General features: G+C 43.1%; 1 protein-coding gene across 5 annotated transcripts in view; it reads right to left on the bottom strand.

Moving 5' to 3' along the window:
* The window catches only part of LEMD1 (LEM domain containing 1), a 64,452-nt gene that overhangs the window by 14,437 nt on the left and 23,219 nt on the right, over positions 1-26,796 (bottom strand). Inside the window, exons 1-4 of one of the 5 annotated variants that reach the window (XM_025396801.1) lie at positions 22,122-22,218; positions 20,591-20,710; positions 19,361-19,483; positions 16,066-16,130 (exon numbers count right to left, since the gene is read on the bottom strand). In XM_025396801.1, the coding sequence (XP_025252586.1) occupies positions 16,066-16,130; positions 19,361-19,483; positions 20,591-20,672 (270 nt within the window). In that variant the 5' untranslated portion in view covers positions 20,673-20,710; positions 22,122-22,218. Of the gene's footprint in view, positions 1-16,065; positions 16,131-19,360; positions 19,484-20,590; positions 20,711-22,121; positions 22,219-26,796 lie in introns of those variants that run through there. The other 4 variants (XM_025396818.1, XM_025396810.1, XM_025396827.1 and 1 more) reach the window with 4 other exon arrangements.

The raw sequence follows: 26,796 nt of genomic DNA, 5'->3' as shown, positions 1-26,796 counted from the left end.
TTGATTCTTGTCATTGTACCGTGATTATAGAAGTGATATAATGTCTTTATTCTAGGAAATACATACTGAAATTTTGGCAGAGGTAAAAAAAAACATGATGTCTGCAGTTTGATCTCAAATAGGTCAAGGAAAAAAGATAGATAAAATTGTAAAACACAGATGGAAAAATCTTAATAATTGGTGAATTTGGGTATGGTTAGATTCAATATGGCCATGTAACAATTCTTCTTACATGGTTTGAAATTATTTCAAAATAGGCTGGGCATGGTGGCTCACGCCTATAATCCCAGCACTTTGGGAGGCCGAGGCGGGCAGATAAACTGAGGTCGGGAGTTCAAGACTAGCCTAACCAACATGGAGAAACCCCATCTCTACTAAAAATACAAAATTAGCTAGGTTTGGGGGCGCACGCCTATAATCCCAGCTCTCAGGAGGCTGAGGCAGGAGAATTGCTTGAACCCGGGAGACGGAGGTTGCAGTGAGCCGAGTTCATGCCATTGCAATCCAGCCTGGGCAACAAGAGGGAAATTCTGTCTCAAAAAAGAAAAAAAAAGAAAAAAAAAGAAATTACTTCAAAATAAAAACTACAAATATAAGCACATTTAATTTTTAAAAGGCACCAAGACAGAGTAAAAAGACAAGTCAAAACTACTAGAAGATACATGCTACACATATAGCTAACAAAAGATTGGTAACCACAATATATAAGGAGCTCCTATAAATTAACAAGAAAAAGATAAACAACCTAATAAAAAATGGGCAAAAGACATGAATAGGCATTTCACAGATGAGAAAACACAAATGACCAATAATTGTGAAAAGATGCCCAAACTTATTAATAATAAAATACATACAAATTACAATAATAAAATACCATCTTACACCCACCACATTGAGAAAAATAAATCTGGCAACGCTCAATTCTGAAGAAGATTTAGAACGATGAAGCATTTTTTTTCTTTTTTAAGACAGGATCTTGCTCTGTCACCCAGGCTGGAATGTAGTGGCAGGATCAAAGCTCATTGTAGCCTTGAACTCCCAGGCTCAAGCCATCCTTCTGCTTCGGTCTCCTGAGAAGCGAGGACTGCTCAGCTAATTTTTTTCTTAAATTTTATTTTTAGAGACAGGGTCTTGTTATGTTGCCCAGGCTGGTCTTGAACTCCTTACTTGAACTTCTCCCACCTTGGACTCTCAAAGTGCTGGGATAATAGGCATTAGCCACCATGCCCAGCTCCTGGAGTTCTTAAATATTGCTGGGGGAAGCAAAAAATGGTGCAACCATGTTGTAGAGCAATTTAATATAATCTCTTAAGTTGAACATGTGTAGACCCCTTCCATTCAGCAGTCCTACTTGTAGGTACATTTACGCAATCAGAAAAAAAATTCTTACACATATACACACTGGGTCCTGTACCACAAAGTTTGTAACAGCATTGTTTGTGTTACGAAAATCTGAAAACAATCAAAATGTCCAACAAATAGGGAATGAATAAAAATACTTCTCCAATAATTCTATATAGCAGTGAAAATAAATGAACTGAAGCTACCAGTAATGACCATGTAAGCTCACAGCATGATGCTAAATGGTAAGGGAAGCTGCAGAAGAAAACTTGCACTATAATATCGTTTAAATAAAATACAAAATCATGAAAAACTAAACTAAAGTTTGTGAATACTATGAAGAAAAGAGAAAGAAGAATAAGTAGAAAATTCAGGTTAGTGGTTGCCATGAGGGAACAGGAAGATGTCCCAAGAGGGATACACTGGGGGCTTCAACTGATTCAGCAATGATTTATTTTTTTAATCTTTGGGATGGGAATCCAACTTCTCATTACGTAATTCTTTATTCTTTTTCATATGCATAATGTATTTTATTTTAAAAGATTTTCAGACACAGTTTTTTCCTTCCCACTTGGGCTAATTCCAGCTACCAATCTGCATATGTCAGCCCATTTCTTTTTTTTTTTTTTTGAGACGGAGTCTCGCTCTGTCGCCCAGGCTGGAGTGCAGTGGCCGGATCTCAGCTCACTGCAAGCTCCCCCTCCCGGGTTTACGCCATTCTCCTGCCTCAGCCTCACGAGTAGCTGGGACTACAGGCGTCCGCCACCTCGCCCGGCTAGTTTTTTGTATTTTTTAGTAGAGACGGGGTTTCACCGTGTTAGCCAGGATGGTCTCGATCTCCTGACCTAGTGATCCGCCTGTCTCGGCCTCCCAAAGTGCTGGGATTACAGGCTTGAGCCACCGCGCCCGGCCTCGTCAGCCCATTTCTAACTGTGCTGATTTCTGTGTCACGGTTTTAGTTTGCGATTGGAAAGGTCACCAAGAAGTGCCTCCCATAGACTCTCGCTACGCAGCAATCATCAAAAAGACCAGCCTTTGCTTCCATGGGAAAACAGATGTCCCGAGTCCTTCTGTAATACCACGGAAAGGACACTGAGGGGAGCTATTTCATCACTCAGGTGCCTGGTCGTTTTTCCTCCCCTGTGGCCTTTTGATATAACGGAGAGGGCAACAGAATGGAAATTAGGACACTAGTTTCTATTTCCAATTTTCCTCTAATCCTCTATGTGGTCTTGGGCAAGTCATATTCCCTTTCTGCCTGTTTCCTCATCTGTAAGATAAATCACATAGCCTCCTCCAAGATGCCTTTCAAATACGAAATTCCATGATGCATAATTATCTACAGGCTGGGCACAATGGCTCACACCTGTAATCTCAGTGCTTTGGGAGGCCAAGGCAGGAGGGTCCCTTGAGCCCAGGAGTTCAAGACTAGCCTGGGCAACACAGCAAGATCTCCAAAAAAATTTTTAAAATTAGCAGGGTGTGATGGCACACACCTGTAGTCTTAGCTGCTCAGAAGTCTGAGCCCAGGAGGTCGATGCTACAGTGAGCTGTGATCACACCAATGCACTTCAATCTGGGTGACAAAGTGAGACCCTATCTCAAGAAAAAAAATTATAATAAATCATTCCTGGACTCAAGAATTGTAATGAATAACGCCTAGTGCTTATGAAGCCTTGACAAGTCTCAAGAGATTAAAAATAACTCAGGGGTGCTCATATGGGAGGTACAACAGGAAACTCCTCTTCCTAAAATGAAGACATAGATCCATACTCACAAAGCAAAGTATAATTTAGCTAAATATGGGTATATTCTTAGATGAAAAAGAAAAGAAAGTTGAGTTTTCTAAACAAATCCATATTTTTTTCTACAGGAGAACAACACTGCTCATAATTCAGGTTTATGAAATAAATAAGTTTACCTTTATTATCATCTTGAAATCATTATATTCAGGGTTTATTTCCACTATTTCCTCTTGCCGCTCTTGAATTTCAAAAACTGGGTTCTATTACACAGAAAAGAAATCAACATTTAATCAATAAGATCAAGATATATTGATCATATCTACCAGGAGGTCAATATTTTTACAGAAAGAATGTTAAATTAAATTCCTTGTAAAGATGGCATTTACCAGCCCCCTTAGCACACATCAGAGGTAAGAAGAAAGGGCTTATTAAGTAGTTAAGAAACTATGTAATTTTCTTTTCACTTTGACCCAATTTTAATATACAACTACTATTGGGAATAAGGATGTTTTTCAATTAATTAAGAAACTATTAGAGAGCTGTTTAACATCAGGTCTTCTAAAACCTGTATATACTACTTGAATCACACACTACTTAATTGTAGTTCTTTAATACATATTCCCATGATACACTAAGCCTGCTTGTGGCAGCCTTTGGGGTGGGCCCTGCACAGGCTAATGTAGGCTTACAAGGTATCTCATGAGCAACAATAGAAATTGAGGCACAGAGAGTTAAAATCCCATTAAAGTTTTGGCAGAAACACATTGAAATAAACTTAAAATTTGGAAGTAAAAATGAGACATGCAGTTTTCCTTCCCTTCTTTATCATCCCCTGGGGTGTCAGTATGCTCTGCACATGGAGAAAGGAGGCAGAAGGGACATGGATGCAGAGGTGTTGGAGGCCAAGAAATGGAGTAGCGAGGTTGTGGAGGGTTTCTGCCTGCCTGGTAGTAGAAGAATTAGAGCACTGGGAGGGGTAGGGGGACCAGCATGGACACGTTAGTGTGCCCTGGCGCAAGGAAGAGGGACAGTGAGGGGAAGGAAGAGGGCCCTCTTGTAGTGGGGGCTGCAAGGAGGTGTTGGTATGTTCCATGGTCAAGGAGGCAGTTACCGGTGATAAAGAGAAGGAAGTGGTTATTGTAACTGGGTGATTAGTTACACTGAGAAAATTAGAAAATTGAGGCTGAGTGTGGTGACTCACACCTGTAATCCCAACACTTTGGGAGGCCGAGGCAGGTGGATCACCTGAGGTCAGGAGTTCAAGACCAGTCTGGCCAACATGGTGAAACCCCATCTCTACTAAAAATATAAAAATTAGCTAAGTGTGGTGGTGTGCACCTGTAGTTCCAGCTACTCAGGAGACAGAGGCAGGAGAATTGCTTGAATCCAGGAGGCGGAGATTGCAGTGAGCTGAGATTACACCACTGCACTCCAGCCTGGGCAACGGAGCGAGACTCCATCTAAAAAAAAAAATTAGAAAACTGAGTGAAAATGTAAATACAGTGAGGCTAATGGAATCTATAATCAGAGGATAATGGAATCACTGTCAGAGAAGTGATTTTATAAAAGTAAATGATTAGAAAGAACATTGGATTGTTAGATTGCAATTGGAGATAAATAGAAACTCATAGTTTTTGATTTTATGTATACTTACATAAAAATAGAGATGTATGTATGTGTATGTACACAGAGACATACATTTATTTTCTAGCTCTGTCCACTGAAAAGGGCCTAGAAGCAATGATACCCAGTAGGAAGGTGCTCACTGAAGGCCTAGATCTCGGCTTCCAAACACCATCTTGTGAAAGGAATCAAGGCTCCTGGGGCAGGAAAAGTACTAGATGAGTCTGAAGCATCTTTTTGTGCCAGAAACCAAGGAAGCGCTCAAATAATGATGAGGACATGTCAAAAGGACCCAGTATCTATCTTGAAGGGGATCCTACTAGCCAAAGCTGGGAAATTTTGAGTATGAAAATAGTGATGTCAATGGATACAACGCATTGGACAAAAAGAAATCAATGAATTCATACTTACATGAATGAATGAGTGAGTGAGTGAGTGAGTTATTGAATGAATAGGGAGAAAGGAAAACGCTTCTTACAGTAGAATGCCAACTAACAAATGCAGAAGGACTGATAGAAATAGAAAATCTCAATAGGCCATCACCACAGTGGAAGCTGATTCAGGCAGAGGGTTCTACAGATGCTAAGGCTAACGAGTGAGGGTCCATGAGGAACAGTATGTTGGTGCCATTTCAAAATATCTCCCCACAGAATGCTGTTCAATTACAAAGGCAAAAATAATGTTTGAGCGTTTTTATTTTGTTTCATTTTGACACAGGGTCGCTTTGTCAACCCACACTGGAGTGCAGGGGCGCAATCTTGGTTCACTGCAGGCTCAATCTCCCAGGCTCAAGCCATCCTTCCACCTCAGTCTCCCAGGTAGCTGGGACTACAGGCACGTGCCACCATGCCCAGCTAATTTTTTGTGTTTTTTTGTAGAGAAGAGGTTTCACTATGTTGTCCACTATTGAATTCCTGAGCTCAAGCAATCCACCTGCCTTGGCCTCCCAAAGTGTTGGGATTACAGGCATGAGCCACTGTGCGTGGCCAAGAAACCTGACAAACATCAACTTTTCCAGGTAATTAAGATTAACATTATTATCAGTGGGACACAGTGACATTGTTTGTCCCGTGGCGATGTAATGAGAAGAGCACAGCGCCATTTCTAAAGAATTCCGGCCAAGAACGCATGGCTTCTAATACTAGTCAAAAGGAAAAATCAGACAAATCCAATTTGAGGTTCACCCTTGTGATGTTGTGATACAATAAGAAACATACACCTGGTCTTCTGTCCCCTCTCCTGGCACAGAGCTCCTGAAATCCTTGTAATTTCCTCAGTGATAGGTGTGATAGAAGCACCTTTTATTATACTATTTTTGTCTCAGTCCCAGGTTCCTGACACAAGAACTTCTAAGGACCCTTGGAATCTCTGGAGCTACAGGAGTTATCTATTTTATATGCTGATGAGTTGACTGGTGCCCAAAGACCCTTAGATAGCTTCAGAATGGGGTCTGGTCATCAGAAAGGCCAACCATGTGATTAGAAGATTTGAACTTGGGGCTGGGCACGGTGGCTTAGACCTGTAATCCCAGCACTTTGGGAGGCTGAGGCAGGTGGATCACGAGGTCAGCAGTTCAAGACCAGCCTGGCCAACATGATGAAACCCTGTTTCTACTAAAAATACAAAAATTAGCTGGGTGTGGTGGCATGTGCCTGTAATCCCAGCTACTTGGGAGGCTGAGGCAGGAGAACTGGTTGAACCTGGGATGGGGAGGTTGTAGTGAGCTGACATCACACCTTTGTGCTTGTGCGGGGGAGAAAGAAAAACCCCCAAAAAAAAAAAAAAAAAAAAAAAATTTGAACTTGGAGCCCCACCCCTTGACCTCCAGGTAGAGGAGGGGAGCTGAAGGTTGAATTAATCACCGATAGCCAATGATTTAGTCAATCATACCTAAGTAACAGGACCTCCATAAAACTCCTAAAAGACAGAGTTTAGAGAGTTTCTGAGTTGGTGAACGCATTAAGGTACTTAGAGGGCAGTGCGCCCAGAGAAAGCATGGAAGCTCTGCGTCTCTTGACCTAGACCTTGCCCCCTGCATCTCTCCCATTGGCTGTTTCTGAGCTATATCCTTTAAAATACACTAGTAAGGAAAGAGCACTCCTGAGTTCTGTAAGCTGTTCTAGCAAATTAGCAAATCCAAGGTGTTGTGGGAACCTTTGATTTTTAGCGAGTCAATTAGAAGTATGGGAGACCCAGGACTTGAGATTGGCATTTTAAGTGGGGGCCGTCTTGTGAGACTGAGGCCCTTAACCTGTGGGATCTGACACTAACTCCAGGTCTATAGTGTCAGAATTCTACTGAATTGTTGGACACCTGACTAGTGTCTGGAGAGTTGGAGAACTGGTTGTCATGAGAAAAAAAACCCACACATTTGCATCAGAAGTGTTCTGTGGGTAGAGAGATTTCCTAGTAACCCTACAGAATGAAAGGCCTGTACTCTTGAAAACTGTCAAGGGCAGAAATGACAGGGAAAGATTGAGGCACCATGGCTCCAGATCGAAGGAGAAGGAATAGACGACAACTAAAGGGAGCATGTGTTCCTGGAGTGGTTGTGGATGAAAAAGCGAAAAGACATCATTGGGACAGTTGGTGAAACTTGCATGGGGTCTCAGTACTGGCTGGAAGCATTGAATCAGTGTGGATTTCCTTATCTGGAGGGTCATATGGTGGTTATGTAGTAGAGTGTCCTTTGGTGGGCAGAATACTTACTGGGGAGCCCAGGGGCTTCATATCTGCAATTTGCTCTCAAATCATTCAGAAAGAGAAAATGGTAGGGTACACACACACACACACACACACTCCTCAAACGTGATACGAGGTACCAACTGAGGAACCTGAGCGGAAGGAATGTGGGTGCTCTTTGTACTATTCCTGCAACTTTCTGTAAGTTTGAAAATATTTCGAGAGGTGTGGAGAAAGATTTAATAACTTTTTCTTTTTCTTTCTTTCTTTCTTTCTTTNACTGCTCACTGCAGCCTGGACCTCCTCCTGGGCTCAAGCCTCAACCTCCAGAGTAGCTGAGTCAACAGACACAGGCCACCAGCCCAGCTAATTAAAAAAATTTTTTTTTTTTTTTTTTTTTTTGAGACAGAGTCTGCCTCTGCCACCCAGGCTGGAGTGCAGTGGCCGGATCTCAGCTCACTGAAAGCTCCGCCTCCCGGGTTTACGCCATTCTCCTGCCTCAGCCTCCCGAGTAGCTGGGACTACAGGCGCCCGCCACGTCGCCCGGCTAGTTTTTTTTTTAGTAGAGACGGGGTTTCACCGTGTTACCCAGGATGGTCTTGATCTCCTGACCTCGTGATCCGCCCGTCTCGGCCTCCCAAAGTGCTGGGATTACAGGCTTGAGCCACCGCGCCCGGCCTTTCTCTTTCTTTCTTTCTTTCTTTCTTTCTTTCTTTCTTTCTTTCTTTCTTTCTTTCTTTCTTTCTTTCTTTCTTTCTTTCTTTCTTTCTCTCTCTCTCTCTCTCTCTCTCTTTCTTTCTTTCTTTCTTTCTTTCTCTTTCTTTCTTTTTTTTTTTTTTGGAGACAGGATCTCACTCTGTCACCCAAGCTGGAGTGCATTGGTGCCATCACTGCTCACTGCAGCCTCGAGCTGGGCTCAAGCCATCCTTTCACCTCGGCCTCCCGAGTAGCTAGGACCACAGGTGCACACCACTATGCCCAGCTAATTTTTTTGTAATTATTGTAGAGATGGGGTTTTACCATGTTGCCCAGGCTAGTCTCGAACTCCTGGGCTCAAGTGATCCTCCCTCCTTGGCCTCCCAAAGTGCTGAGATTAAAGGTGCGAGCCATCAAGCTCAGCTAAATTTAAGTATAAGATTAAGAAAGAGGAGTCTCAAATACTGGGAGGGCATAATGACTTAAACAAACAGACAACAACAACAAAAACCAAGGCCTCTGTCACCCAGGCAGGAGTGCAAGTGGTATGATCTGAGATCCTGGGTTCAGGTGATTCTCCTTCCTCAGCCTCCCAAGTAACTGGGACCACAGGTGTGTGCCACCATGCCGGGCCAATTTTTTGTATTTTTAGTAGAGACAGAGTTTCACCATGTTGCCCGGGATGGTCTCCAACTTCTGGGCTCAAGTAGTTCACCCATCTCAGCCTCTCAAAGTGCTGGGATTACAGGCATAAGCCACCAAGCCTGGCCAGCATATGATTGTTTTTTTAAAGTTCAGTCTGCTTCATTCAACACGCAGGGCTTACAGAAAGTAATCTTTAATTTTATATCTGTATATTTACTTCTATAAATATATCTGTAGGCACTCGATAAATCACATTCTGTGGCACTTAGAAGTTCAATACTGAAGATTCATTTTCCGGTGTTATTTTTCACTAAGTATATTTTTTTGTACTACAGGTAATTAAATAACATGCTTTTTATGTAACAATAATGTTAATGATAATAATAGCTCTTATTTGTACTTGCCTCTTTTTTTTTTTTTTTTTTTTGAGAGAGAGTTTCGCTCTTTTTTGCCCAGGCTGGAGTGCAGTGGCGCGATCTCAGCTCACCGCAACCTCCGCCTCCCGGGTTCAAGTGATTCTCGTGCCTCAGCCTCCCGAGTAGCTGGGATTACAGGCATGTGCCACCATGCCTGGCTAATTTTGTATTTTTAGTAGAGACGGGGTTTCTCCATGTTGGTCAGGCTGGTCTTGAACTGCCGACCTCAGGTGATCCACCCTTCTCGGCCTCCCAAAGTGCTGGGATTACAGGCGTGAGCCACCGCGCCCGGCCACTTGCCTCTTATTACATATACATATACTATTCCGCTTTGCATATTTCATATCACATATACATATACTACTCTGTTTTGCATATTTCAATCTTCACAACACTGTGAGGTTGAGACTGTTCTTAAGCTTATTTATAGATGAGGAAACTAAGACATAGAGAGGTTGAGTGTCTTGTCCAAGTTAGTAGTAGAGCTGAAATTTGAACCCAGGCAGTCTGGCTCTATAGTCTTTTTAATTTTTTTTTTTTTTTTTAAGAGAAGGCCTCACTCTGCTGTCCAGACTGGAGTACAGTGGCATGAACTTGGATCACTGCAGCCTCAACCTCCTAAGCTCAAGTAATCCTCCTGCCTCAGCCTCCTGAGTAGCTTGGCTTGCATGCCACTATGACCAGTTAATTAATTAATTAAATTTATTTATTTATTTATTTTTGAGACAGAGTTTCACTTTTGTTGCCCAGGCTGGAGTGCAATGGCACGATCTCGGCTGACTGCAACCTCTGCCTCCCAGGTTCAAGTGATTCTCCTGCCTCAGCCTCCGGAGTAGCTAGGATTACAGGCATGCACCACCACGCCCAGCTAATTTTTTGTGTTTTTAGTAGAGATGGGGTTTCTCCATGTTGGCCATGGTTGGTCTCAAACTCCTGACTTCAGGTGATCTGCCTGCCTCGGCCTCCCAAGGTGCTGGGATTACAGGCGTGAGCCACTGCACCCGGCCCCCAGTTCATTTATTTTTATTTTTCTTGTAGAGATGGGTTCTTGTCATGTTGCCCAAACTGGTCTTGCACTCCTGGGCTCAAGTGATCCTCCTGCCTCAGCCTCCCAAAGCGCTGAGATTACAAGCATGAGCCACTATACCCAGCAGAGTCCATATTTGTGTTACACATATTCTTTGTTATTTTTGATACACATATTCTTTGTGTCCAGAGCTCATTTTCAAGTTTCTTCATGATCGGATCTATGCCTTTTCCCTACTTATTTTCTTCCTCAAGAAAATCTAGCACAATATCCTGTACTCAATAGTTGTTGACTCATAGGCTGAGACCCAGGGGTGGAAACTGTTGCAACCATTCCCTGAATGGTCATCCATTCACAATGACCTAAGCATCATCTCTCAAGAGACTACATCAAGGTACATCTAAGCGACAAAGTATATGGTACATAATAGGAAGTCAGAAAGAGAGAGATCATCAACATCAGTAAAGGAAAGCTCCTTTCAGTTCAGCCAACAGGGACTGAGTAACTCCCCTGCCCCACCCTGCCCCCAGATGCCTGGCATAGAATTCGATGCAGAGGAGTCAAAGCGTGGGTTTTCATCTTCAACATTTTACAGCCTGCAGCAAAAGCTCCTGGGCAGAGGGTGGGGTGGAGGCTGAATGAAAAAGTAGTGGGGCATGGTGCCCCGTGCCTGTAGTCCCAGTTACTTGGGAGGCTGAGGCCAGAGGTTAACTTGAGCTCAGGAAGTCAAGGCTGCACTGAGTTATGATGCCGCTGTACTCCAGCCTGGGCAACTGAATGAGACTCTGTGAGAAAGGAAAGAAAGAAAGAAAGAAAAGAAAGAAAAGAAAGGAAGGAAGGAAGGAAGGAGGGAAGGAACGAAAGAAGGAAGGAAAGAAGGAAGGAAGGAAGGAAGGAAAAGAGAAAGGAAGGAAAAGAAAGGAAGAAAGAGAGAGAAAGAAAGAAGAAAAGAAGGAGGGAGGGAGAGAGGAAGGAAAGGAAAGAAGGAAGGAAAGAAGGAAGGCAGGAAGGCAGGGAGGGAAAGAAAGGAAAGAAGGAAAATGAAAGAGAAAAAAGAAAGGAAGGAGGGAGGCAGGGAGGGAAAGAAAGGAAAGAAGGAAAAAGAAAGAAGAAAGAGAAAGAAAGAAAAAAAGAAAAGAAAGACAAAGAAGGGAGGGAGGGAAAGAAAGGAAGGAAGGAAGAAAGAAAGAAAGAAAGAAAGAAAGAAAGAAAGAAAGAAAGAAAGAAAGAAAGAAAGAAAGAAAGAAAAGGGAGGGAGGGAGGGAGGGAAGGAAGGAAGGAAGGAAGGAAGGAAGGAAGGAAGGAAGGAAGGAAGGAAGGAAGGAAGGAAGGAAAAGAAAGATTGATTCTTGGGCCCAGACCTGCAGAATGTGCAGGATGGGTGGGAAGATGAGAAGAGGGCATGCAGGCTGGCAGAACAGAGTAAACCGAGATTCCGGCAGGGATGAGCATGGGAGAGGGTAAAGAAACACCCAGGTGGCCCAGGAGGGCTCAGGAGTACCCACCTCCCAGGGCCAGCTGCCCTCTGGTTGTTGGATGCAGCAGCCCTCTGAAGATGGGGCACAGATATAAACACTTCCACCCTTGGAACTGCTCCCAAACCCAGGACCGTATGTCCCCATTTGCCTCCATTTGCCCCAGATAGTCCCAGTTTACTCCTGATGTTCCAGCATCCCTTCAGGTTAGTGTCCCTTTTCAAAAGTATACTGGTAGAGATGATCAATTATACGGCCACCTTACTCAAAGCCTACCTTATGTAGCCTGACATTGTAGATTACTCTGCCTCCCTACCAACCAACTCCAAATCCCATTTTCCTCTCTTTGGTAGAAGGGCACTTAGAGACTGAGTTACACATACTGACTTAATGTCCAACTCCGTTATTGGTAGCATAAGCTGCGTCTAGTGTCTTTCTGATGAAAAAATCCCCAATTAAAAAAAATTTTGACCTGGCTTAATGAGTGGCTTTAACGACCAAATCCAATGGGCTGCATATGTGACATGATAAAGCAGACACATACAGTGTTAAACAGAGTCCAGAAATTGCATATTCCAAATCTCTAAGTGGCTTGTATTCCACTAGAAACCAACTAAAAATGAGAGGAAAATGTGGTATTTCAAAGAAATGCAAATACTACCTAGCTAGGCACTCAGAAGTCTGTTAGGTACAAACAAATGCTCTTAAGTAATTAAAGTCTACAGTATTAGACAAGTGCCTCAATAAACACACCTTCTACCACCTTTTACATGGAAATGCGAATGCTTATTTACATTTACTTTCAAATTTAAGGATGAACAGATGTCTTGAGGCCCTTTTGAGAATGAAAATGGCTTATATAAATCCTTCAAATCAAAACATTTTAGGCCATCACAAACTTCCTATTTAATTCTATTGCCAATTCAAAATATCGATGTGGTTTTACTTCAGGTTTATGTAAAGCGGAGACTGAAGGCCACTGGTCCTACCTGATGCATTTTCAATACTCAGGTTGCTTTTACTGCTGTAGCAACTTTGCAGGAACTATATTAAAGGGTTTTCTGCAGAACCGAGGTTTACCGAATGGAAAGGATTCCTTTAATGAGGTATTTGGAAGTTAAAAAATACTTTCAGAAAATTTGGTATGATATCAGAATTACTTAATCACATTTGAATTATGTTTAAATGGGAAGCTGAAGCTATAGCATATGTGGCAATGTTTACTTGAAGGTTTCTTTTCATTTATTTAAACTTAGTAACTAGTTTAAATACTAGACCATATTTGCAAACTAACCTTTTTGTAGTTGGAACTGTTTGGTAGATTTGGTGAGGTGAGCTTTGAGTTCCTACTATGTGCAAGACCCTGTGATAGCCACTAAATGAGGATAAAATACCATTTTATTTTTTTATTTTTATTTGTATTACTTTTTTGAGACAGGGTCTCGCTCTGTCACTCAGGCTAGAGTGCAGTGGCGTCATCACGGCTTACTGCAGCCTTGACATCCTAAGCCTCAAGAGATTCTCCTACCTCAGCCTCCCGAGTAGCTGGGACCACAGGTGTGCATCACTATGTCCAGTTAATTTTTACAATGTTTGTAGAGATGAGGTCTCACCATCTTTCCCAGGCTGGTCTCAGACTCTGGGGCTCAAGCCAGCCTCCTATCTCAGCTTCCTGAATAGCTGGGATCACATGTGTGTGTCACCATGCCCAGCTAATTTTTTTTTTTTTTTTTGTAGATATGAGGTGTTACTACGTTGCCCGGGATAAGATGCCTTTTGTTTTTTTGTTTTTTTTTTTCTTTTTTTGAGAGTCTCCTCTCACTCTGTCACCCAGGCTGAAGTGCAGTGGCACAATCTTGGCTCGCTGCAACCTCTGCTTCCCGAGTTCAAGTGATTCTTGTGCCTTAGCCTCCTGAGTAGCTGGGACTACAGGCACATGCCACCATGCCCAGATACTTTTTTTGTATTTTTAGTAGAGACAGAGTTTCGCCATGTTGGCCAGACAGGTCTCGAACTCCTGGCCTCAAGTGATCCGCCCACTTTAATGCCATTTTAAAAGGACTCACAGAAGTGGCCATTGAGATAGTCCTTAAAAGATCACAGGGTTTTAACAGGAAGAAAAATGCGGTAGGGGGTGAGAAGAGTGAAAAGAATTTCAGGCATAAAGAACAGTTGAAGTAACGGTTCATGGGAAGACAGTGTGAGAGGTGCAGAAACAAGGTGAGCATTTGTTGGGTTGGATGATGAGCGAGATTAGGTTACAGGAGATACTAGAGTTGATTCATGGTGTATAGCAAGTTTGCATCTTGTTTTGAAAGTCTCTGGGCAAGCCAGTGGCATGATTAAATCTCTGCTTGTAGATCTGAACTGGAATTGGGAAAAGTTAGAGGCAAACATAGGAGGATTTTGCAATTGTTCAAATAAAGTAATAATACGGAGGCTGGGCAAGGTGGTTCATGCCTGTAATTCCAGTGCTTTGAGAGGCCAAGGCAAGAGGATCACTAGAGGCCAGGAGTTCGAGACCAGTCTGGGCGACAGTGTGAGATCCTACACAGTGTGAGTTTCTACACACACACACAAAAAAGAGAAGAAGTTTTTTTGAGATGGGGTCTCATGCTGTTGCCCAGGCTGGAGTGCAGTGGTGTGATCATGCATGGCTCACTGCAGCCTCAACCTCCCAGGCTCAAGCAGTCCTCCCACTTCAGTCCCCCAAGTAGCTGGCACCACAGGCACGTACCACCACACCCAGCCAGTTTTTTGGGGTTTTTAAAAATTTTGTAGAGACATGGTCTCCCTAGGTTGCCCAGGCTGAGTCTTGAACTCTTGAGCTCAGGCAATCCTCCCACCTTGGCCTCCTAAAGTGCTGGGATTACAGGGGTAAGCCACCATGCCCGGCCAGAATTGTTTTTTAGTTACCCAGGTGTGGTGGAGTGTACCTGTAGTTCTAGCTACTTGGGAGGCTGAGGGAGGAGTATTGCTTGAGCCCAGGAGTGCGAGATTACAGTGAGCTATCATGGTGCCACTGCACTCCAGCCTGGGTGACAGAATGAGACCCTGTCTCTAAAGTAAATAAATAAATAATGTGGTTGCAAGCTAGGATAGCAGTAGGAAGAAGACAGAGAAGGGATGAATTTTTTAAAATCATTCAAATCCCTAAGACTTGGCAGCTCTTTGTATGTGAAGAGCTGCAGGGAGGGGGCGGTCCAATGACTCCAAGGCTTTGAGCCTGGACAGTGGGGAGATGCTGGAACCATCAGGATAAACCCAGGCCATAGATGCAGGTTCAGGGTGGCCTGAAATGTGCTTGGTCAGTCCTGGACATCCTGAGCCTGAGGTACAGGGGGATAACCATGGGGAGAAGTGTGAACACGTCTGTGTAACCCACAAAATGTTCATGATGTTAGGTAACCATTTGTCAAATGAACACAGGAAGAAGTGAGGAAGGAAGGGAAAGAGAAGGAAAAGGGAGGCGCTTCCCAGTAGGCAGTTGGATATGCAGACCTGTGCCTCAGGAGAGAAGCGTGTGTTGGGGCCACAAAGAGGGGGTGAGTGGGTGAGTGAATGACACAGAGCAGAGGCTGAAGGAGGAGGTGTCAGGCACAGGCACATCAGGGGCCAAGAGGAAGACAAAAAGTCAGAACAGAAACAGGGATACAGAACCAAGAACCAAGGAGTGGCAGAATTCTGAAATCTAAGAAGGCAGCCATCTCCAAATAAAAAGGGTCAGAGGTCAAAACACAGAAAAAGTCACTAGAGTTGGCACCTTGGAGTTCATTACTGAGCACTAATGATGGGCTGTGTTTGATGCTCAGAGCTTTACCTGCCTTTCACTTCACATCCACCCTGTGAGGTAGGCACTGCTGTTAAACTGTGCTAGGAGGCTTAGATCTGTTCACTGACTTCCCCAAAGTCACGCTTCCAGGAAGCGGAGGGCAGAAATCCTAAGCCAGTTAGGTGTCACCCCAAAACCTGTAACCCTCACACACTTGGCTGTGTGCTTCAATATGGTGCTGGGGGTAGAAGCCAGATCTCAGGGGCTAGAAAAGCGAACGGGATGGAAACTCACATTTAATCTATGTTTGCTGTGGGCCCAGAACCGAGCTCAGTGCTATATGTGAACGTAGACAACAGATAGTGAAAATGGGGAGTGGGGGGGTGACAGCTGGGGGAAGCAGAATGGTGGCTTTTTCAAGAAGGGGCAGGAGGGACCCTGTCATTCTGGGTCCTCTGCTAGATCATGGAAATCATTTCATCATACAGAAACCTGCATTAAAATGATCCTCTTTAAACTAGGATTTTACCACTATAACAGAATGTAGTAACTTGCTATCCCCTTTCTTAATACAGATGAACAGAGCTACTTCCTGTTTTTGATATATGGGTATTAAGTATTCAGGCATTAGAATGGTACATACTTTTTTGAGTTTCTTGCTTTTTTCTGTTGAGAGTATGATATTTCCTTGCAAAATGATATTAAGCTCTGCATTATGGGAAACAAAAGGAAAATAGGCCATGAGAACATTTGAGCTAGCAAACAGAATAAACGTCAATCATCAGGGTGAATTCTCTCAATCAGAGGACATTTTTGCAAGGGGACGAAAATTCACGTGGCCCTTTTGATGGAAAAGAACATTTCTTCTGAGCTACAGCAGCCTTCGTGAAACAGACTTAGGCCTTCCTCTGGGAATAAGGCCTGTCATATTTGCATGCCTCCGAGAGAAATATACAAGCTGGCTGCTCATCTGGGTGGCTGTTTGCAGTCTAGTCATTGTCCCTTTGAACCAGCTGTAAGCCCCATGCATTCCGGAATGCCAAGATAGGAAGGGAGGATTTTCTCCTTCTGGATCCAAAAAGGCACCCAGGGAAGGCAAGGCCAGACTTGTGCTAAAAGCCTTTAAAATCGGGGGAACTGCTGGGGACAGAAAAGGATGTTGTTAATTAGCCTGCAAAGAAGCATTTTGATAAACCTGAAGGAATAGTGGAGTTACACATCCATTTTAAATGAGCTCTCCAAGTCAAAAATATTTGGAAAGTTTGGGCTGGGCGCAGTGGCTCACGCCTGTAATCCCAGCACTTTGGGAGGCCAAGGCGGGCGGATCACGAGGTCAGGAGATCAAGACCATCCTGGCTAACACAGTGAAACCCCATCTATACTAAAAACACAAAAAATTAGCCGGGCGTGGTGGGCGCCTGTAGTCCCAGGTACTCAGGAGGCTGAGGCAGGAGAATGGCGTGAACCCTGGAGGCGGAGCTTGCAGTGAGCCAAGATCATGCCACTGCACTCCAGCCTGGAAGACAGACTCTGTCTCAAAAAAAAAAAAAAAAAAAAAATTGGAAAGTTTGAAAGCAGTTAGATAATTAAAGTTATGTCTGCCCACCGACAAGACAGTCAATGAGTGAAAATGAGAAAAATCAAACCCACTGATTGTTTGGATGACCTCATGCTCAGCCTCAGGTCTAGGGCTCCCTGCATCTCCACCCCCACTACAAGCCCATTCCAGGACTAGGTGTTTCCATGAAAGGAGAAGGCTGAGTCCATAGGATGCCCCACTCCAGTTCATTACAACTCCTCCACTCTAATGGTACCAGTGGCTATGAGACTTTTCCAACGAACAAATTCAAATATCTGGTTCAAACCTAATTTGGCGAACTGGGTTTGCTACGTGTGGCAACCACAGAATTGCATTACAAAGGTAGGACTGAATCAGCACTTCCACCTCGACCTGATGGCCCGTAGCTGGCTTAGATCAGGGAGGCACAATCTAAAGCAGTGGCAAACCTTACAAACGGAAGGACCAATTCTCTCCTAGCCCTAGCATCAACGCAATTCTGTGGAGGGCTACATGCTGGGACCCAGGATAGCGGGGACTGAGACCACAACAGCTTGGTTTTATAGCTTTAACCTGAAGTCCTGGGCAGTCGTGAGCTGTTTTGAGATCTTAAACCTGGCACTGCTTTTCACCAGAGTGCTGGTTTGGTCTCTTGAGCCCCTCCCCAGGGCAGGAAACAGAAGCAGGCTTGGATCTGGGACAGGACTCTGAACACAATCTACAACCAGGAGAGGCCTCGGGTAGCCACTTTCCCTGAGGTACCCCCATGCTAACTGCCTGCTCAAGGGCCAGTGAAGTTTATCCCTAAACCTTGCCATCCTTTTCAAGTGAGGCCAGCAGTGTTAACCCCTGGGGAAAGCTTTCAGTATCTGTGCCACCTCCAATGTCGGGATAAGGGGATTTTTCAGAGGGCCCCAGGCACTTGCATGGTTTATCCAGTTTTTAATTTGAACTATATGATACTGTCCTTTTTTTGTAGATCAGACACGATAAAAAAAAATGTAATGTGTTCATCCTTACAATAGAAATTATGAGAAAAATGTAGGGTATGGAGTGGAAAGAGCAACATTTGGAGAGCCAGACTGGGTACAAATCTCAGTTCTCTCACTTTCTTTCATCCAACAAACATACACTGAGTTCCGGTATGTGCCTGGAACTGTTCCAGGAGCTGGACACAGAATGGTGATGAAGACAGATTGGTCCTGCTCTGCATGGCCCATGCTAATGCATGCTTATCTTCTGGGGCTGCTTCTGAGCTCAGTGATGCTGGGCCAGTCACTTGGCCTCTCTGAGCTTCTGCCAAGTGCTGTGAGAGTTAAATGGGACGATGGGCATTTGGCCCAGGTTGCACTGGTGGCCTTCAATAAATGGTAGTTCCTGTTATTTTACTGTGGCTTATAGAGAACTCCTGATAAATATTTGTTGAATGGAAACGCCTTGGAATGTACTGTGGGAATCTCCAAGCCCTTCCCCTGAGATGCCTGAAGCTAGAAACCACTGCAGGAGAATGGTGTACCCAGAGCAGAGGCCACTGTCAGCAAAGCCCAGAGATCCTGGAGACCCCTGTTCCCTACACATTCTGTGACCTGAAAGAGACCAGCTGCTGTCAGTTGTCATATAAATCAGGAGGGCAGTCAGCATAGGAGGGGTTTCAGGGAGGTACAATCTGATTCATCTTTTTTTTTTTGACGGAGTCTTGCTATGTCCACTGGGCTGGAGTACAGTGGTATGTTCTTGGCTCACTGCAACCTCCGCCTCCCTGGTTCAAGTGATTCTCCTGCCTCAGCCTCCCAGGTAGCTGGGATTAAAGGTGTGTGCCACCACGACCAGCTAATTTTTGTATTTTTAGTAGAGATGAGGTTTCACCATGTTGGCCAGGCTGGTCTCGAACTCCTGACCTCAGGTGCTCCACCCGCCTTGGCTTCCCAAAGTGCTAGGATTACATGTAGGTGGGAGCCATCACTGTGGTTCATCCTTCTTAATAGGCATAAAATCATTTAATCCCCCCAAAATAATGGTCAGATTTATCAACTGAAGGAAAGCAGAGGTTGAGACCTCAAAGGAGGCCCAAAATTTACCTGTAGGAATTTCTGATTTTAAGGCATCACCACACATTTGGCTCTAGTTAGTAAAAGGACATGCACGTTGAGCAGTCATTCCCCCAACTTGCCACCCAGTCAAGTCACTGGCGTGAATACAGATATGAAGTTACAGATTCCTTTTACAGCCCAGGGGCCTATTTTCCAGACTCTCTGTGCAAAGAGGCCACGTGGCTATTTTACGGGTCAGGCTGCACACCGTTTAAACCTGCATAAATCATGCTGGACAAGGTATTAACAAGTGCAAAGTTGCTATCTAGCAGTACAGCTTATGACAGTACCTTCGCTGTCATCACTGTCCTGAGCTCCGTCCAGCTCTCTGGGTCCATTCATCACAGGTGGTGCACAGGGAGGTGAGACCAACAATTGTACTAACTTTTTTTCATACAACTTTCTGGTGGAAGCTGAGGAAGAATTTGGAGAACAAATTAAATTGTTCTGGTTTTTTTTTATACGAGCCTACTGGGTTCAAGGTATTTCATAATTCAGATTTTTATTCTTATCCCTTACATTATTGGTTAATTATGGCTTTTTTTTTTTTTGAGACAAGGTCTCACTCTGCCTCCCAAGCTGGAGTGCAGTAGCATGATCTCAGCTCACTGAAGCCTCTGCCTCCCAGATTCAAGCGATTCTCCTGCCTCAGCCCCTCCAGCAGCTGGGACCACAGTTGTGCGCCACTACACTCGGCTAATTTTTGTATTTTTAGTAGAGACAGGTTTTGCTATGTTGGCCAGGCTGGTCTTGAACTCCTGACCTCAAGTGATCCACCCGCCTCGGCCTCCCAGTGCTGAGATTGTAGGTATGAGCCACTGCGCCCTGCCCAATTATGGCTTTTTAAACGAGGTAGACTCACAGCTGTTCAACTCCTTCCTTCGTTTCCACAAACACTTAGGTGATACCTGTATGGATTAACCACAGAGTCAGGCATTGGACACATCTGAGAAGACAGACAAGGCTGTGCATCCTATCTATGGGGAATATAGATAATAAATAAATAGTTAACAAGGTCTACATACTAAAAACAAAACAAAAAAATTGAACCACATAATAAAGAGTAACTGGTTTTTCACTGATGAAAAACATCCAATCTATGGGCTGGGTGTGGTGGCTCACACCTGTAATTCCAGCACTTTGGGAGGCCAAGGCAGGTGGATTACTTGAGGTCAGAAGTTCAAGACAAGCCTGACCAACATGGTGAAATCCTGTCTCTGCAAAATACAAAATCATTAGCTCGATGTGGTGGTGTATGCCTGTAATCCCAGCTGCTTGGGAGGCTAAGGCAGGAGAATCCCTTGAATCTGGGAGGCAGAGGTTGCAGTAAGACAAACACCCAATCCTAATCTGTAAATAGGATTTGGGTATATTTATTGCCTCTTCCCTCTTGTGGTTTTCTGTTTTCTCTATGTTCCTATTTCTATTTTAATGGTTTTATTGCGTATGTTCCTTCTATTGTAAGTTGTTTATAAACCATAAATGACAAGTCTCTAATATTTGCTGCATACTGTACGTACGTAGTATTGGGCCAGGTGAAAATCCAAGTTTCTCAAGTTGGTTCTGCAATTTACAGTCACTCAGACACTTCACATCCACCATGGTGACAGAAGTTTGGCCTCTTTTCTGATGGTAGAATCCTTGAAATAGCAAAACACTAAATGCATTAAGACAACCTTACAAATAAGTACTAAAATGTTACCAATCCACGTAAGTGTTTATAACCCTATCTCCCCAACCTCCTAGGTGCACAGGCAATAAAGCAAAAATCAGCACTTTCTACTTCTGCCATAAATCCTTGCTGGGATTAGTTGCCTCCATTGTAAAACTTTGGATGGGTGTCATTTTCCCCAGTGTCTTTAGGGCTCAATTATTTATAACTGTTCTGTTCAATGAATATGAGAAAAATCTTCTGGACAAAATAAACAGATATTTCCATTACTGCTCAGGAACTCTGAGTAAAACTTAAGCTCTGAGAAGATAAGAACTTAATTAAATATGAAAGAGCTGAGAGGTTTTTTTTTTTTTTTTTTTTGAGTTAAATAAAAGTTATTTATCCCTGCCCTCCTTTTGATGACAGGACAGAGAGTACAGAGCATTCAGTTATTGCAAACAGTAGCAGCTTTCACACTTGTAATTTAACTCTGAACATAACAAGATGGTAGTTTTTAATTAACCGCCAGCAGACTTAGTAATTGCTGAATTGGCATTTGAAAAAAAAGTCAGCTATTCACTCTCTGGCACACAAATTGATTCATATAGATTTATGCAAATCTTGATACGGCTTTCCAAATCTGCACAACCTCAAGTTCAATCAGTTTTATCCAGTTGATTCCTTGATCTCCCAGAGTTGACCCTTCTACCTACGTAACAAAATCCGCAAAAAGACAGACCCATTTGTCAAACCTTTTAACAGAGATTTTTTAATTTTGGAGTTTATTGTACCACATTTCTATCATGTTTCAAGGCTTAATACTGCAGTGAAAACAACAGCAAGATAATTATTCAGCGTAGGAGGATCTAGACCAATTTTAAATAATGACTTTGCTTTTGTTGGTGATCAGTCAATGTCCAATTAGGAAGAACACCGTATACAAGCTAGAAAAAGTCATGAATTGATATAAAATAGGTTGTTCTGGAATACCTAGTTTGACAGTTCTCTACTTTAAAGCAATGCTTTAAAGAGAGTCACATTCTAGCACACATAGTAGGTACCTAGTAAATGTTAGTTTCCTCCTTTTCTGTGTGTTTGGGAAACTGACTTAACACTTTTAGTCCAGTGGGAAACAAACTAATGCTAGGAAGAAAAAGGACAATGCACCTCAGCACCTCAGATTTTTTTTTCTTTCCTTTTTACTGGAAGCTAGCTTCGGCAGATCCTGTGACATTTGTTCCTGAGAACAGCTGTCTGTTGTTTCACCAGCTTCCCAAAAATAACCTCCAATAGAGCCCTCATCAATTTCAAGTGACGCTAGACAATTGCCTAGAGGGAACACACATATGGAAGAAAAATATTCAAATGGAATCCAACTGGATGATTAATTCACTTACCCCTTCACATGGTTATCTAAAGTCTATGCAATCGAGTTGGTTACTAAAGCTGGATGAGTTTCACCCTGAGGTTTCCACTAGCAACCAGTCCCTTTTTGCCTGTTAGATATTACGGTAATCATAATACTGACAGTGTGACATCAGTAACCCCCATAGCAACAGATTGATGTGCAAATCAGATGATTAATTGAACCTAAGTTCAAACAGAAGGAGGTACTGGTCGACTTCATAGGCACACTGCCATGATAAAATGTCAAGAGATGCGGAGAAGTTATCATTATGCACAGTAAGTAAGGAGCTGCTACCAAACCAAATGGTATCAAGAAACCAGGAAGAGAAAGGAGAAATCAAACAAACTCAAGTGTCTAGACCACCCATTAAAAGGCCCATATTAGTAGTTGGGCAATTTGACCATATACTCCAGGGAAAATAGGAAAGTGGAAGAAACCTATATTAATTTGTTAAGGATTATTCATTTAAGAAAACAAGAAATCAGGATGGAGGGCAGATAAATAATAATACATTGCAGAAGTTTGATGGATTTGCCCTTTTCAAAGCATTTTCATATCATCTCATTTCATCCTCTGGACACTTTTATAAGACAGCTGAGACAGATATTATCATCTACATTGCAAAAACCTACTTGGTGTTGCCTTATTTTGTTTAAGGAAAGATCTGTGAGACTATTAATCTGCATCTTTCAAGAAAGACTGCTTAGATTTTAAAGACGTGTGCAAGACAAAATGTAACTGTGAGAAAAAGCAATGCCTTCATTAAATTGCAGGGATAGAGGGAATGATCTGAAAGGGGTGAAGAGGACAGGGGAGCCAGGCTGCTTAGAGTCAAATCCCAGTTCTGTCATTTCCCAACTGGGTGACCTCACATCAGGTAAGTTACTAATTTCACTGTGTCTCCTCTTCTTTGTCCATAACGGGGGATAATAAAAATGGTACCTGTTTCAAAGGGCTATGTTATTCAATGAGTTATAATACATATAAAGTACTTGGCACATAGAAAGCATTATATAAATGTTTTCCATTATTCTACTCATGAGCCCTAGCCCCAGAAAGTTCCCACATCCAGTATCTTCCTCAGGAGGCTTCATCTCATTTACACTTGCCCATGGGAGTCTATAGTTGCAGTCCTTTCCAGATTCTGGGAAAGAGCTGAACGTCTTTGGGTGGATGGTTATGAAAGCTATTGAGTCTCCCAGGCTGTGGCTCCGAGGGCTATGGCTCCACAGTTTCTGAATAGAGCATCAGTTTTCAAACAAACATGTAATGCAAACATTTACCAACATCCAAACATTGCATTCACCAAACAAAGACTTTGAAAATTGACACATTTGTTTCCATCAAAGCAAATAAATGATAGGCTTGGGTTATTAGGATGCACAAGCATTTTGTTTACATTTCCCAGAATTGCTTTCAACAAAAAAGCAGCCAGCAGGTGGAACTGCTTCCATTTAAACAGTTTGACTATTGGGATGAAACAGACATTTCTAGAATATTTTCTTGGTTAAATCTCTGGGGTTTAAAACAAGCTAAGTTGAAAAGGATTAAATCAGATGACTTCAATCAACATCTATGGGTTGAACCCTATATCATGTGCAAACTATTCTGCTTGAAATTATTCTCTTGAAAATCCACCAGCATAGTTATGATTCTATTGTCAGCATTATTCCATTTATGAATTCCTGTACTCTGTGCTATCCTGAAATATTTGGTTTAATTGTTTGCAGCACACCATCTCCCTCAGTTTTATCTGTGCAGTCCTGAGCATTAGCTTGTTTTTTGTTTTTCACTCTCCCCATGGCTGCAAAGATATTTTATTCCATTTCTTGAGGGAAGCAAGTTTTAATTGCCAATTGACTACGTATTCAACATGATAAGGTATCTAAACCCTGAGAGCTTCCTCCTTTCATTAAAATGTAGATCCAATTTCTCTTCCCTTAATGCCACATGCTGTTATTAAACTGAAATAACGGAAATAGTAAAAGCCAGATGTCACTTCAGTCTCAGGTTTGACGTGGGGCACAATTTCCTCTCCTCAAATTTAATCTTCGAGTTATTTACTAACCCCATTCTTTGGAAGAATGCACAATTTAAATGTAAATGCAATTTACATAGGGGAGAAGATAGTAGATTTGCAGTTTCAATTGCCAATACCATTTGCAAAAGGAGAAATCAACTAAAGCAAAGATCAGCAGCTGTCAGTCTAAAGCCCGCATCACTCACCATTCTCAGATAACTTTCCTCCTGAAGCCACCTGCCTCTGAGCCTCCACTATGCAGGCAAAAGGAAGTGGAAAGCGGAGGCATTTCCCCAGACATTTCAGGCCGAATTTACTACTGACTGCAGGGAAAAGGGAGAAGTTTGGGTTTCACTGAGCTGATCTGGTTGGCATCATTGTTGAAATCATTAGCTGATCAATTTCTTTCAAAAATTATTTATTGATCATCTCCTGTGGGATAGGGGTTATGCTTGGCCTAAATCAAGGAGAGGTAGAGGAGAATACAAAGATGCAAAAGCTATAGCCCCTCTTTCAAGGAGCTCACAGTTTCCTTAAAGAGAAAAGGAAACAAATAGCTACAAAAAATAAGATAAAGTGTTAAAGGAATGCTGCAGGAGCCCAGAATCTGAACCGTAAGGGTCCAAAGGTACGTTGAAGCTGAGACTTCCAGGACGAGCAACAGTTTTCCCTATAAACAAGGGGCTGGGGACAGACATTCTAGGACGTGGTAGGCGAGATGAGAAATGAGCCAGGTTGAATAGGTGGATCCTTCCAATTTGTGAAGGATCTGGTGTGCCATGCTAAGGGCTCTGCCTTCACCTCTGGGCACATGTAGAGGTTTATAAGTAGCTCATGGTATAATTACACCTAGTTTGATATTGAGTGGAGGATGAATTGGTAAGGAACAGTCTGGAGGCTACAGGACTCCTTGGAGGTTACTACAACAGTCTAGAAAAGAGATGATGCCATTTGGGGGAGGACTAGAGAGGAAGATACACGATTCATGAATGATTTAGAAGGCAGAATAGCCACAACAGGATGGCTGATTATGTGTTTCCTCTTCACTTCACTTGCATAGGCACCATCTCAGTACAAATCTTTTGTCTCAGGCATGAGCCTGCTTACATAAGGAACCATATGGAGTTTGGTCTACACAGCACTGACACTTTAAAAATTATTCTGCACTTGTCTAGTCAACCCTTGATTATCCACACTACTTGAAGGCAGCAGCAATGCAGATAATCCGTAACTCTCTTCTGTTTGGCTTCGGAATTAATTACACCTTTTAGAGCAAATTTGCTTTCCTAATTAATCTTTCCTAGGCTAATATTAAAATTAACTAATATTCTCTGAGCCCATGCCAGCTGGGCAGGGGAAGCGGGGAGGTGGGGAGGGGGAGGACGGGGAAGTGGCTCAGGCTTAAGCTGAGCAGCAGGAGGATGCCAACGCCACATTAAAATTCACCATGGATCATCCGCAGAGCTCATGAGCCGGGTCTAGCTTGTTGAGAGGTGGCTGTATAATTAAAGATTCAAACCCCTTGGGAGTTCAGTTACTGAGCACCTACTACATACCAGGCACCCTGCAAGGCTGCAGATGAGGAAACGAATAAAGCCCAGTAGACTCCACTCTCAAGGAGATGCTGGTGTAATGGGGTAAATTAAAGAGTAAACAGAACCTTTACTCAAATGCACTGAAGGTTCTGGCAGAAGCATCTTCCCTTCAAAAGCATGAGGCATGAACAAGGTTGATGGAGGGAAAAAAACCAACAAGTGTGTATAACAAAGGGGAAAATGCTGCCTAATTGCCATTCTATAAACATAATAGCAAAAATGCTTTTAATAAAATGAGTGCATATAATTTCTCCTTTCCATAATCCAAATTAATAAATTCTTTTAATCTGGAGCAAGACGTGATTTTTCCTAGCAATTTTTGGAACTATGATACTCCAGTCCCAAGGTCTCCTCCGCAGTGCCTGGAGCTGCCATGGAGGGGTGGGGGACACAGAGCAGCTCCACTCCAGGGGAGCCAGAATGACTCCACCCTCACCTGCTTTACACACTGGACTCCCATGAAGAGTACACTTAAAGGAACACTTCCCCTGCTATACAAAGTTAGGAAGGTATCCATCTGCCCTATTTTCTGAGCTGCTGCTTAAAACCTAAATGGTCCTAGCCTCCTGTCCTGTCATGAAGGCAAATCAGACCTTTGATGCCGGTAAATCAAGAGCTTGGGGGCCCCTTTCCTGGTATCCTGTGAGTCCTGCATACAGAGATTTATGATACATAAACCACATGCAAGAAATTTTGGACAACCCACAGGGATAGATAAACATATAAGATGCAGTTCTTCAAATGGATTACATTCTAGATGGAGAAACCAACCAGAAACACACATGAGCAAAGGTAAGAAGTGAAAGTTCATAATCAAATACCAATACAGTGGTGGCCATAAATGCCGAAGAAGGTCAGAAATAGGGAAAAATCTCCCCTGGTTGGGGGTGGTGTTGTTCAGGGAAAGCTTCCTGGAGGAGGTAGAACTCAGAGTGGGACCTAAAGAACAGGTAAGGTCTGGATTGGCAGGAAGCAGAAGGATGGGCATTGTAGGCAAAGGCATATCATGAACAAGGCTTGGGGGTAGAAGCGGGGATGAGACCAGGCTG

Source organism: Theropithecus gelada, chromosome 1 (assembly GCF_003255815.1).
Source record: "Theropithecus gelada isolate Dixy chromosome 1, Tgel_1.0, whole genome shotgun sequence".
NCBI lineage: Eukaryota > Metazoa > Chordata > Mammalia > Primates > Cercopithecidae > Theropithecus > Theropithecus gelada.
Note: the sequence above shows the minus strand (reverse complement) of the source record. Positions and strands in the feature narration are given on the sequence as shown.